This window comes from Carcharodon carcharias, chromosome 2 (genome assembly GCF_017639515.1).
Source record: "Carcharodon carcharias isolate sCarCar2 chromosome 2, sCarCar2.pri, whole genome shotgun sequence".
Taxonomy (NCBI): Eukaryota; Metazoa; Chordata; class Chondrichthyes; order Lamniformes; family Lamnidae; genus Carcharodon; species Carcharodon carcharias.
The window spans coordinates 215415275-215430166 of record NC_054468.1 but is presented as its reverse complement, the minus strand read 5'-3'; the positions used below and the strand labels follow the sequence as shown (position 1 = coordinate 215430166).

Below are 14892 nucleotides of genomic sequence, written 5' to 3'. Positions count from 1 at the left end.
GAATTGAAAAAGCTTAACTATTCTAAGGCACTTCATTTAGTAGCTTCCATATGTTAATTAAATGCTCACCTGTGGAGAGAAAGTTAACATTCTGCGCTGATGATTATGACTTTTCATCAGAGCTGAAATGTTAACTCTGTTTCTCTCCACAGATGCTGCCTAAGCTTCTGAGTATTTTCAGCATTCTGTTTTTACTTCAGATTTCCAGCATGTTATATTTTGCTTTTGTATTAATTAATAAAATTGCCTTGGCCAGATATGCCACCAGGTAGTTACAACTGAAAAAAGTCTAGGTTTGGAGACATCAAAAAGTGAAATTAAGTAGATATAATGTTTACAAATCACAGTTAGAAAGAGTACAAACTAATCCTTACCTGAGCAAACTTCATAGTGAGAGCCACCTTCAGACCCATAACACGCACTTTCATGGGCAACATATAATAATAACTAGTTGGCCCTCGGGGACCATGGGCAACACCGCCTATAAAAGAAACTTTCTTTGATGCTTGACAATTTTTTCATCCAGATCGTTATCCAGCTTATATTTTGCTGAGTGTTCTCACTCCAAATTAGTTTCCATCAATTATTTCACTATGAATAGCAAAGTGGAAACCTTTCCCCATTGTTCTTCCATACCACAATGATTGTTTAAATTTTCTGTTGAACTGCAAATAGCCATAGACTATCATTGTAAGAAGCACTAATTTTAATGTACAGATGAGCATTGCTTATGTTTCCTAATATTTCAAAAACATAACTTTTAAGAGAACAGTGAATAAATATTAAAAGGGAGACAGTGGAGCAGTGAGATTTGTTCTGGGTTGCATTACAAAAACCCAAATACCACCACCTGTGTTATATGCAAATATCTATGGTTCTACGATTCTGCTTTACCCTATCCATTTTACTATAGAATATTACTGGAAGTTTCAGAACTAGGCTTTCTCTCAACGGTTCCTCTGACAATTTACCCAATAGTTGTTGAAGTATGTTATTCAATTAAAAAGGGTACATGTTATGTTTCTGGAATAAAAAATGAACACAAGAAATAGAAGAGTAGACCAGTTAAGATTGCCGTTCAACACAATCATGGCTGATCTTGGGCTTCAACTCTACTTTGCTGCCTGCTCCCCATACACCTCGATTCCGAGACACCAAAAATCTGTCCAAAATAAAACAAAATACTGCAGAAGCTGGAGATCTGAAATAAAAGCAAAGCACTGGAAAAGCTCAGTTAGTCTATCAGCACCTGTGGAGAGAGAAACAGAGTTAATGTTGAGAGTCCAATATGACTCTTCTTTGGAACCAGTTCACATTGGGCTCGAAACATTAACTCTGTTTCTCTCTCCTCACATACTGCCAGACCAGCTGAGCTTTTCCAGCACTTTGTTCTTATTTCAAAAATCCCAGCCTTAAATGTAATCAATGTGGATCATCCACAACCCTCTGGTATAGAGAATTCCAAAGATTCACAACTCTTTGAGTGAATTAATTTCTCATCTCAACTGAAGGAGGGGAAAAGAGGAGTTTTCCGCTGCTTGTTCTTTAGGATGAATCCTCCCCCAAAGCGAGCATGAATAATAAAGTAAATTAACACAATTACGGAAACGATTATGGATGTTTTAAACATTAGATTACCTCCTCTCCATATTGGTGACCGGATGCTTCCATGGCGTGCCCTGCCACTTCCTTTCTGTCGCCATGGTTTCCTACCTCCACCTCGGACTTCAGCTCGAGTCTTCACCTTAGCATGGCTCTACAAATTTAGCAAAAGAACTGAATTAAATTGGATTTTCTTTCTCTCAGTATTTTTACAGTCCTAATCTATGTTACAGTGTTACATTATGAGGACAGCTTGCTTAAACATAGCTTGCATTCCCTAGAGTTTAGAATCCAAGTGTTTAAAATTAGACTCTGATAGGGATTGGATGGGAGCAAAGGAATGATTTCCTCCTGGCAAGTGGAAATCTGGAACTACCAACCCACCCCACCCTACCCCACACAAAGGGCTGTGGATTCTGGGTCAATGGAAATTCTCAAGACTAAGATCGTTTTTTTCAAAATAAGAGTAAAAGGAAAAACAATAAATGGTATTTAAGATACAGATAAGCCTTGATATAATTATATGCTGGACAGGCTAAAGGGGCTAGATGACCTACTACTGTTTCTAGGTTATGAACTTGAAAATGAACCTAGTTGTGAACTGAATAGCCTACCTTCTAAACAAACAGAAAAAAATGTACTTACTATTCTTTTAAAATTTTTCTGCCAAATTGCAACTTCATGTAGAATGTCAATTCTGTTGGAAAATAAAAATAAAATGAATCCTTGGCATTTGTTTTCTGAAGTAACCACTGTAAACACATTATATTGGTCAACATTAGGTCAAGTAATAAAGTATGGTACTATTGTGGGTAAAAAGTGCAACAATTTCTTCAAGAAATGCATTTCAATGCGCTATTTTGCATGCAACTGACAATTACAATAAAACTTGGTCCATTTTTGACACCAAGAGCAAAGCAGGCCATTTGATTGGCACCTCATCAACGAGTCTAAACCTTCACCCATTCCACTACCATGCCTGCAGTGTATTCCATCCATAAGTTGCCCTGCAGCAATTTGTGGAAATTTCTTTGATAGCATTTCCCAAGGTTACAACCACTATCACCAAGAAAACTAAGGGCAGCAGGTGCCTGGAAAAATGGTCACCTTGCAAGGTCCCAAGTCACACACCATCTGAACTGGGACATGTATCAATGTTCCTTCATTATTGTCAAAATCCTAGAACTCCCTCAGTACCAGCATTGTAGGAGCACTTTCACCACATGGACTGCAGTTGTTCAAGAAGGTCCACCACCATCACCAAGGGCAATTAGAGATGAGTAATAAATGCTGGCCTTCTCAGTAACATTCCCTTTAATTTCTCTTTGCTGTGCGCAGCCTGTTGGCACTGTGCGGTCACTTTAAGATTGTCATACATGTGTATATCTTAAAGGGGACATTGGTTGTATGTGGCCTGCTGGCTCCCTCCGCAGTACATTCTGAATTGCTGTGTGTAGCTAGGAGGGAACTTTGCTTGCCAGCAATACCCACATCCTGAGAATGAATGAAAAAATCTCTTCTTCCATGTCATAAATTCCCTCCAACTGAATCCTTAATAAATACTTTTTTAAAATTAATTCACGGGATGTGGGCTTTGCTGACTGGGCCAGCATTTATTGCCCATCCCTAATTGTCCTTGAGGTGGTGATGAGCTGCCTTCTTGAACCGCTGCAGTCCATGTGGTATAGGTACACCCACAGTGCTGTCAGGGAGGGAGTTCCAGGATTTTGACCCAATGACAGTGAAAGAACAGCGATATATTTCCAAGTCAGGATGATGTGTGACTTGGTGGGGAACTTCTAGGTGGTGGTGTTCCCATGTCTCTGCTGCCCTTGTCCTTCTAGATGATAGTGGTCATGAGCTTGGAAGGTGCTGTCTAAAGGGCCTTGGTGAATTCCTGCAGTGCATCTTGTAGATAGTACACACTGCTGCTACTGTGCATCGGAGGTGGAGGGAGTGAATGTTCGAGGATGTGGTGCCAATCAAGTGGACTGCTTTGTTCTGGATGGTGTCAAGCTTCGAATGTTATGGGAGCTGCACTCATCCAGGGAAGTATTCCATCGCATAACTGACTTGTGCCTTGTAGATGGTGGACAGGCTTTGGGGAGTCAGGAGGCAAGTTACTTGTCACAGGATTCCTAGCCTCTGACTTGCACTTGTAGCCATGGTATTTATATGGCTAGTCCAGTTCAGTTTCTGGTAGCCCCCAGGATATTGATAGTAGGGGATTCAGTGACGGTAATGCCATTGAACATCAAGGGGCGATGATTGGATTCTCTCTTGTTGGAGAGGGTCATTGTCTGATACTTGTGTGGTGCGAATGTTGCTTGCCACCTGTCAGCCCAAGCTGGATATTGTCCAGGTCTTGCTGCATTTGGATATGGACTGCTTCAGTATCTGAGGAGTCGCAAATGGTGAACATTGTGCAATCATCAGCGAACATCCCCATTTCTGACCTTATGATGGAAGGAAGGTCATTGATGAAGCAGCTGAAGATGGTTGGGCCGAGGACACTACCCTGAGGAACTCTTGCAGTGATGTCCTGGAGCTGAGATGACTGATCTCCAACAACCACAACCATCTTCCTTTGTATACAAACATAATTTTAACTCCAGTTGCCTTGACAAATTAAACTTTATTGAGGAAATGTGAGAGAGACATTTAGGCTTTTTGTAAAACTTACATTTCACAATATTGCAAGTGCTATGATGAATTCCATCATAGGGAACTGTATGTTTTAAGTGATTATAATTTACAGATTGAACATTTTAAGTGATTATAATATACAAATAGAGAGTATTAACTTGTAGCATCTTAGCAAACTAAGAGCCTTTTTTTAAACTTTGGTAATTTTAAGCAGCTTTATAATTTGTTTTTCCTTGGATGCTATAAAATTACCACATGGATGAAGGAGCAGCATATTGTCTAACTCACCATAAATAATGCCACGAGAGATCTGCTAATTGGATGGGAAAAGTCTTGTGTATAATGTGCAACTCTTGCAAATGTCACACTCACTTCCTGAAGCAGATTTCTGTCATATCTACCTATCATAGTTAAATTTACCATGTGCTATAATTACCTTCTTCTCCCTCCCCTTCAGACTGTGTCACTGCTTTCCAAAATGCCACCATCTCAGATCTCTTAAAATCAAGCCTATTGCCCAATGGTTCCTTGCTGCTTCTCACAGTACTGAGCCCCTTTGCCTCGTCCCAAGATCCCTGTGTATCACCAGGCTGCAACTTCTCCTTTGACTCAACCCAATCGTTTGCCTCATCCTCCTGGCCCCACATTGCAAAAGCCATGGTCTTGCGAGTACAGTCTCAGTGCTCAAAATGCTGTCTGCACTATTGCTATCATAGTAAAAGTACTTAATACTCACATTATACCTTACATAATATAAAACAGCATTTCCTCGAAACTCACTATCAGCAGTGCTACAGGTGATCCACTAGGTAGTACATTAAGTTATATCTTGGACAGAGACTAATTTATGAACGCAGCAGCACTACATAACAAGAAATACATTTTCAATGTTCTAATTTTTTTAAGTCTACTGATTATAGTAATCCCAAGTCTCCACCTGTTTTTACATTTATTTGTATAAATACAAATCGTATAAGTACATAGTTTAATTTGTATAAGTACATAGACTAATAGCATTGGGAAACAAGCTGGTTATACAGTGCCAAACTAATATAATGACAATTAGTATTTTCTTTTTAGGCAGTCAGGAAAGGTGGTGGAACAACATTAAGATCATCTTAAATTAACAAATTAGATAAAATTTCAGCTCTTGAAATATAGTGAATACATTACCTTGGAGGTACTGCAAAAACATCAGGATGCAAATCAACGATACCTAGTTTGTCATCAGTATAGCCCTGCAAAGACTCTAGCCAAGCTTGTCTGGGTTTCAGATGTGAAGGAACTGCTATCTCACACTTTCTCAGAACAGGCAATCCAGATTCAATTGGGGGTGGTCCTGAAATATATCAACCAGATTATGAATGCTGCCATAATCAAAAAAAAAATGATCTTACTTGTCCTTGAATACAGTATTACCAATTAAAACTATGCTATGAGAAGATTATATTGCTTCAAGTCCATTGAAAAATGTAAATCTAAAAATACATTCTACTTCAGGATGAACACAATGTGCCCAAGTGTAAATAAAGCCGACAATGGACCTTACAACCTTGGGTGCGGCAAATGAGTGACCACTGAACTACTGAAATCAGAATTCCCTAGAACGATAGGCAGCCTCCTGGTTTTGGTAGTTTTCCTCTTCAAGTAGCTAACTTTATTGGTCAATTTTATTGCTAATAACTAGAATAACCTCTCCTCACCATTTTTTACTTTATTCATCCATGGGAGGTGGGCATCAATGGCAAGACCAGCATTTATTGCCCTTGAGAAGGTAGTGGTTAGTCACCTTCTTGAACCACTGCAAACCATAGTGTAGGTATATCCACAGTGCTGTGAGAAAGGAAGTTCCAGGATTTCGAACTAGCGATAGTGAAGGAACAGCGATATAGTGCCAAATCAGGATGGTATGTGGCCTGGAGGGGAGTTTACAGGTGATTGTGTTCCCATGCATCTGCTGTCCTTGTCCTTCTAGGTGGTAGAAGTCACAGGCATGAAAGGTGCTGTTAAAGGAGCCTAGGTGGGTTACTGCAGTGCATCTTGTTGATGGTAAACACTGCTGCCACTCTGCACTGGTGGTGTAAAGAGTGAATGTCTAAGGTGGTGATGGGATGCCAGTCAAGCAGGCTGATTTGTCCTGCATGCTATCAAGCTTGTTGAGTGTTGTTGAAGCTGCACTCATCCAAGCAAGTGGAGAGTATTCCAACACACTGCTGACTTGTGCCTTGTTGTAGATGGTGGACAGGCTTTGGAGTGTCAGGAGGCGAGTTGCTCACTGCAGAATTTCCGTCTCTGACCTGCTCTTGTAGCCGCAGTATTTATATCGTTGGTCCAGCTCAGTTTCTGGTCAATAGTAATCCCCAGGATTGTTGACAGGTGTTGATGAACTTGCTTTCACTACGTGTGATTTTTTTCGACATGAACTGACATATGAATTAGGAGCAGGAGTAGATCATTTGGCCCTCGATTCTACTCCACTATTCAATAAGATCATGGCTGATCCTATTGTGGCCTCAGCTCCACATTCTGCCTACCCCTGATAACCTTTGACTACATGGTTAGTCAAGAATCTATCCACTTCTGCATTAAAAATATTCAATGACCCTGCCTCCACTGTTTCTTTGGAAGAGAGTTCCATCGATTCTTGACCCTCTTTTAATGCATATCACAGAAGGTTCACTTGACTGATACCTGTGATTGGGGTGGGGTTATCTTATGAGGAAAGGTTGGACAGGCTGGCCTGTATTCATGGAGTTTGAAAATTGAGAGGTGATCTTATTGAAACATATCAGATCCTGATGGGACTTGACAGGGTGGATGCCAAAAGGATGTTTCTCTTGTGGGAGAGGCTACAACTAAGGGACACAGCTTAAAATTAAGGGGTCTCCCATTTAAGACGGAGATGAAAAGAAATTTTTTCTTTCAGAATGTTGTGAATCTTTGGAACTCTCTGTAAGGTATAGACAAGAACTGTATTTACAGCCTTATTGTTTAATCAAAAACAACAGCTACAATTTAAATTGTGGAGAGCAAAAGGTAATTTTGAGATATTGAGGCCATTAGTACCAGCTAGTAATTTTATCGCTCTAGGATAATCTGATCAAAACTATTGGCTATTATTAACTTGTTGTAGCAGAATAGAGTCTAATTTCTTTTGCAGAGGATTACTACAAAGGAAGCAGCATGATAATGCAATAATGCATTATATCAAACAAATAGGATAGATGGATGCTATGACATTCCACAACATGTTTCCAATCTTCTCCTTACCAGCTGAATAAAAGCAGAATCTGATATTAGACTATTCATACAGACTTAGGGGGTGGGGAGAGGGTCCAGTGCTTAGGTGCTTCATTAAACAAAACAATACTGAATAGCATACCTTTTTTCTCTATCTCAATGAAGTTTGTTTGAAGGTGGAGATTGGATGGCAACTCATTTCCCCCAGACAGTGCTGACACAAACTATTTCAAGAGGGAAAGAAAGCATTCTAATTAAAGCAATGACAGCACGTTAAAATATTGTCCATTGGGCTCAGGCACACACTAAACTCTATTTACTCATTTGAATGTTGCATTACTTTTGACTCATAAGACATGAGATAAACAACAACCAAGACCTCAAAACATAGCTGGTTTCACTCATTTCTCAGAAGCAAGTTTTCAACAATTACATTTCATAAAGATATGTATAAAGCTAATAAAAACATTATTTCATATTTATCAAAAAGTGTAAAAAGAATATGGGTCACAGTGGAGTCATACAGATTTATTGTTGTAGCAGAATAGAGTCTAATGTTTTTACATTTTTGCCAAAAAAAGTACTACAAAGGGGACAGTGTGATAATGCAATAATGCATTGTATCAAACAAGTAGGATAGGTAGGTTTTAATTGCAGGATGAAGAAAATGTAAAAGAAAGATACAGAGACAATCACAGATATTTTGCGTGGGAAAAGAAGGAAGCAGAAAACAAAGAAAAAATGAAGATGGATTACATGAGGACTGAGATACAAATTTATTTTAAAAATCTGTCCATGATAGCACAACTGGAAATCAACTCATTTTCAATAAGGAATAACAAGAAATAATGTTGACATATAGATGCATTTGACCTGACTGTCAAACTTTTCAAATCAGTACATCAACTGGTGTAGTGAAAGAGGCCGTTTAGTGAAGATATTTCCCAAAGAAGCTTGGGAAACTAGTTCCTCTGTAATCTGCAATGCATACAACAACTTCTGTTTAAATAGTGTCTTTAGCATAGTAAAAGATCCCAAGCCGCTTCAGAGGACTGTTATCAAAGTCAGTGTCTAGATAGTAGAGTTTGTGGCGGGCATCAAAGACATCAGTCTTACCGATACTTAGATGAAGGAAATTTCTGCTCATTCAGTATTGGATGTCAAACAGGCAGTGTGACAATTTAGAGTCAGTACAGGGATCAAGAGAGGTGGCGGTAAAGTAGAGCAAAGTATGATCAGCATACTTGTGGAAACTGATGCTCTGTTTAGGGCAACATTTTCTGTTACTTAAAAAGTACAGTATCCAGGAGCACTGAGGCAAGCATTTTCAATGCACAGTAGTTGTAGGAATAAATACCTACCTTACCTAGTGACTGAAACATTTTTCCAGGAAATATATGGCAGAATAACAAGACATTTCATGAAGATGAAAAAAAATAGGGTGGGTGGGGGAAGGGGCTGTTAAACTTAAAGGAACTATCTGTAGTAATAAGGGTCTGGCTCACAAGGTTAATGTGAGATTGAGTAGAGTATCACTCACACAGTGATGTAAGAGAATAAATGATCCACAACCTGGGTCAGTCTAGTGTTTGACAGAACCATGTGTACCAGCAAGCATGGAGACAGCTCCTAGCTTGTACCCATTACTGTATATTTGTAAATAGTGCTAAGAATCAATAAAGACTTACAACTCATCTACATATGACTATGAAGACTTCTTCAGGCCTACAGAACAGTAACCAACATCCCACAACATGGTGGCAGCTTGTGGAAAAACCCAAGACCTTGCAGAAAATGAAGAATAAAACTAAAATGCTGGAAGATGGAGAAAAAATTCAGCAATGCAGCCTGACCTCCTAAAAAGAAACTCCAGAAGCAGAGGTGCAGAGGCAAAATCACCAGGGAAAAACTTGGAAGCTGAGGACAGAAATTTAAAATTCCTTACAGCAGCAGGAGACTTCCTTGAAGCTCCTTTGAAAGTTCAGCTTCTACTTCCAGAGTGCAGAGTCGGCAGACCTATCAGGGGTGAGCTAAATCTTTTAGAACTCCAGGCTACAAGTCCTGAGAAATTATTAAATAATTCAGAGTCAGAAGTGCAGTTTGAAAAAAACCTGTCACTAAAACCCAATTCCTGAGTTAGTGCCTGAACAAGTGGCGCCCGAGCACTCTGAATTGTAAAAAATAATTAAATAATCTGGGAGAATCGCAAGTTCTAAACTAAGCTGAAAGCAAAAGCCATGATTTGATAAATTTTCGACTTTAAAGTAAAATGCTGAGCAAGAGAACTCGCAGCCATTGTTGAATTTTTTTTTCTCCCAAGCTGAGAGCAATTGCCATTGTAGTGGAGCCCACCAAGGCAAGCAAGGGGAATTCCTTTCTCTCCAAGTGAACAGCGACACCATCTAGAAATTCAGAAAGCTCTTAAAGCAGAACCTACACTTTAAAAAATGTAACCATGCATTAGAATTCCACACTTCCAAATCAATTCGGAATAATCTAAGGCACAGATCAATCACATAACTGGGGAGTTCAGAGGCAAAGATTCCTAAAATACAACATTGCTTCAGATTTAGACAAACAGTCAGATGCAGAGCAGGTTAACATGCTGCTTTACTCGGTAGGTCCAATTGTGGATGACATTACTGCAAGACAGGGAATCAATGAATCCTCTGCTAAATTTGAAGAACTAAAATCTTTCAACATTTATTTTAATCTAGACGAAGAGCTAGATTTAACAAGTGAATCCAGCAGCCAGGAATACCTGGTGATTCATTCAATGATCTGTACAGGATGGTAGAAGATTACGAATACAGAGACTTAAAATCTTAACTCAGAGACAGAATAGTAGTAGGAGTAGCGAACGACGAACTCTCTGACTTTTGGCAAACAAAGGAAGATCTAACACTGGAAATGGCAATCCAGATGGTTAGGCAGTCAGAACTCCATCAGCAGCATACAGAACCATTTCAAGGGGAGAAAATAAACCGTTGTGCAGATAGCAGCCCACAGTTCAGCTAGTTAAGCAACAAAGTCAAAGGGACACCATAGGCCAGGTTAAGCAATATCTGAGCCGGCCAGCAGAGCAACTATACCAACGCGGTGGAGCAAAGTGCCCCCACAGGTGAGATCAATGTCCCGCAATTTCAGCCCAATGCTTTCAGTGCAAAAGATTTGACGCTACAGCAAACTGTGCAAGGCAAGAAACCGAAATGCACAGAAGACCCAAAGATCATCCACGAGGTCGAGACTGCAAAGCCCAGACGTAGCCATGCTTCTTGGGCGAGATCAAAGATCCTGTTTCTCATTTTGGAATGCAGACATTTCAGTCAATGGCCATTTAACAAGTTTTAAATTAGCCACAGGAGCCAGCATAGCAGTCCTGTCAAATAAAGAACCATGGCTAGTGACCCAGTGGTTGACATAACCCACGACACCCCTATACGGGACAGGAGGCTTAAAGCTCCCAGTGAAAGGCACCCTATAGGCAACACAGATATAAGAATAAAACAATCCCTGAGATCCTCTTTATGATCCACAACCAGGACTGTTCGTTCCTAAGCCTCAAAGCCTGTGTTGAACTTAACCTGTTACAGGAGATTGATGAGGTCAGCCAGCAAGGGCCTGGCTCCAAGTACAAATGTGAGTTCCTGAAACTCTTCACAGGACTGGGGTAACTGAAAAAACACATACAGGATCTCAGGAGGGGATGCTAAACCCTTGTGCCTATTTGTACCACACAAGAGCTCATACCCACCCATGAACCAGGTGCAGCAGCAGTTGGATGTGATGACAAACATGGGAGTCATCTCCCCAGTCACACAACCAACTGCATGGTATTCCAGGATGATCCAGTCCCAAATCCAAATGGGTCCATTTGTATCTGCGTCGACCGGACATAGCTCAATAAAGTCATAGCCAGAGAAGTACATACCATATTCTCATGGACGAAAGCCTGACTAAACTCTTGAAGAGCATGGTATTTTCAAAACTGGATGCAAACAATGGCTTTTGGCAACTCCCTCTTGACAAAGAGCCCAGGCTGCTGACAACATTTATTACCCCCTTCAGCAAATTCAGCTTTAACTGCCTGCCATTTGGAATCACATCAGTACCAAAAATATTCCAACATAACGTTGGCCATTCTGCAGGGCTGTATTGGTTCACAGTGCAACAGTGGATGAACATGACAAGAGACTCAACACTCATGGAGCGCTTGCAAGAAGAAGGACTGACTCTGAGTGACAAATGTGAGTTTTCCAAAACATTGATTCGATTCCTGAGCCACATTGTCAGTAATAAAGGCATCATGGCAGACCCACAAGAAACTAAGGTTATCAGCGAGTTCCCAATTCCAGCTTTGATTATAGGCCTCCAGTGATTCTTGGGATGGTGAGCCAGCTGGCAATATTTTTACCTAACTTGGCACAGATTTCAGAACCCTTGAGGCATCTACTTAAGATAGGCCAAGCATGGTGCTGGGACTCACATCAACAGAAAGTATTCACTTGCCTCGAGGCGATGCTGCTCTCCACTGAGATGCTGGCCCACTATGACCCAGCCCCTGCCCAACACCATAGCAGGTCTGTGGGGGCGGTCCGGTTCCAGGAATAACTAGATGGAAGTTGCCAACCTGTGTACTATGCTTCCAGAGGACTGTCGACGATATGCCATCATAGAAAAGGAAAGCCTCACAGTCACGTGGGCATGCCAGAAGTTTTCAAACTATATAATCAGACTCAGGGTTACAATCGAAATGGACCACAAGTCACTAATCTCCTTATTGGATGAGAAGGAGCTAGCTAAGATGTCTCCCAGAATCCAAAGGGTTTGCCTTTGCCTCGTGAGGTTCGCCTACAAGATGGTCCAAGGCAAAAAACATACAACAGCAGACACACTTTCAAAGGCCACAGTGGGCCTCATGACAAAACAGGATGTCAATCAACGCACAACTGGAAGCATACGCCCAATTGACAAGGAGACACTCGCCAGCAACCACAAGTAAACTCCAACAGATCCGCCAGGAACAAATGTGCGATGAGGATGTGCCTGCATCCGCAGATACTGCAAGGATGGCCTCAGCAGAGACCAAATGGAGGGACCATAAAAACCTGGTTTGAACAACAAAAACATTTTATGATTATAGAAACCTCCTGGTCTACAATGAGTGGCTGGCCATCAGTATCTCCCTGCGGCCAGAGATCCTTCAAAAAATAGATCAAGACCACCTGGGCATCACCAAGTGCAGAACATGGGCCCAATCTGCTGTCTGATGGCCAGCCATTTCCAAGGCAATTAAAGAAACCATTGCAAATTGCCAGGTGTGTGTGTTGCACAGGCAGGACGAAAGAGAGCCCCTTATCCCCACACAATTCCTTACCAGGCCAGAAGAGGCTGGGCGTTGACCTGTTTGTCTTCAAATCATTCCTACTTCTCCAGATGGATCGAGGTGAAGCAACCATGTACGACTACCACAGAAGCTGTAATTAAGGCACTAAAAGAGATGTTGACGTGCCATGGTGCCCCTGACGAGATTGTCTCTGATAATGGCACACAATTTTCAAATGAGTACTTCACCACACCTGGCTTCCACCGCTGCACCAGGTCCCCAAGATACCCACAATTAAATGGGGAGGCTGAAAGAGGGGTCTGTGTAGTAAAAGGCCTTCTAAAAAAGAACGAGGACTTCCACATGGTACTGCTGACATACAGGTTCACTCCTTTACAATGCGGCCTGTTCCCACTCAAAATCCTGATGGACAGGAAACTCCACACAAAACTTTCAATCCTGCCAAAAAAACTCATTCTAGGGTTGGTAACCATGGATTACCAGGGCATCCAAGCAAGAGAACAGTCTTATAACTGGAGGTACCACGCCAGAAACTTGCTACAATTACAGAAAGATGACAAGGTCTTAATTAAAGACCTCAAAGAGAGAGAGAAGATACCGTCAATAGAAAGAGCGTGGGCCAATCTTGCTCCTACTGGTTGGCTGCAGAGGGCAGATTCAGGAGAAACAGGAAGAGTCTCCTCCTCATTGCTAGACCAGTCATCCCACCATGAAATGGAAAGATATCGAGGAACATACCCAGATGCCAGAACAACCTCCAAACTTACAGGAAGAACCAGCAGCAACAGAGCCTACCACTCTTCTGACAGTAGGGTGAATGAGATATGGAAGGGTTATAAAGGCCTCCAGACCACCTGAACCTTTGAATTCAAGAACTTGAAGGGGGAGATGGGGTAGTGATAATGTAATAATGGCAACATAAATGTATGATCGTACTAATAATGTAAGACATAAGCTAAACTATAATCACTTAATACTTTGGATAAAGACTTGGAGGAAATGTCGTATAAGGGTCTGGCATATATAGATTTAATGTGACACAGAGTACAGTATTGTCCACACAGTGATGTAAGACAGCACATAACCCACACCCAGGGTCAGTCTAATATCCGACAGAGCTGTGTGTACCAGCAAGCATGGAGACAACTCTAGCTTGTATCCTTTCCTGTATATTTGCAAATAGTCCGAAGAATCAATAAAGACTTTTAACCTGCATATGACTATGAAGGCTTCTCCAGACCTACCTAACTGTAACCAACACCCGACAACACTATCTTCGTATTGTGTAGGTAAAAGGAAAGAGAAAATATATTGTGACTTACAAGGCTTTGCTGATCTACTTTTAAAAGATTTTAAAAACACTTTAAAGGTGAACTGGATTCATCTGAATTATTACTTAATCCTATATTTTACAAATAAAGGTCTTTGCATATATGCATTGTTGCTGTGACATCATGAACTGAGCAATGGACAAATTCATTCATGTTGCCACGCACAGCAGGGATATTTTATACAAAATAACCCACCTGTAACAAAAAAATAACAGATGTCCATAAGTGCACTGGTATTTTCCTTAATAACAGTTTTGCCTAACTGTATCTGTCTGCATGTGTAAGTCTGGCATTTCAACAGGCCACAGTTACACATCATCCAACGTTAGGTAGTACATTGAGAGGGCGAAGGTATTATCAAAAACAAATGTCGCCTAATCGGGATCTGGGTAGTATTCATTTATTCTACTTAATGCAAAATACACCTGCAAACTGAGTAGAACGATAGGATGAAAGGTCATTTTAAAAAAAAAAATGCAATTATTTGAGACGTGCTCCTTAAGATGCTTCAGACACGTTGGCCTTAGGGTCTGGGGTCGGCACTAACTCCTTACCCTTTTCCCGAAATCCCTGTGACAAAAGCGGGTGACCCGAGCTATCATCATCCCGACAAGTCCGTGTTATTTAGACCCTCGATCGCTTAACATCCGCCCATAACTCCACTAGCAAACCTGCTGCTTCTCAACCAGACCGGGCTCCGACTACAGAACAAGCGGCGGAAGCCTC

General features: G+C 41.1%; 1 protein-coding gene across 1 annotated transcript in view; it reads right to left on the bottom strand.

Moving 5' to 3' along the window:
• mrpl4 (mitochondrial ribosomal protein L4) overlaps positions 1-14892 on the bottom strand; it is a 19972-nt gene extending 5080 nt beyond the window's left edge. Inside the window, exons 1-6 of the mRNA XM_041217134.1 lie at positions 14721-14892; positions 7631-7712; positions 5422-5587; positions 2248-2299; positions 1639-1756; positions 375-481 (exon numbers count right to left, since the gene is read on the bottom strand). Of these exons, the coding sequence (XP_041073068.1) occupies positions 375-481; positions 1639-1756; positions 2248-2299; positions 5422-5587; positions 7631-7712; positions 14721-14771 (576 nt within the window). The 5' untranslated portion in view covers positions 14772-14892. The remainder of the gene's footprint in view (positions 1-374; positions 482-1638; positions 1757-2247; positions 2300-5421; positions 5588-7630; positions 7713-14720) is intronic.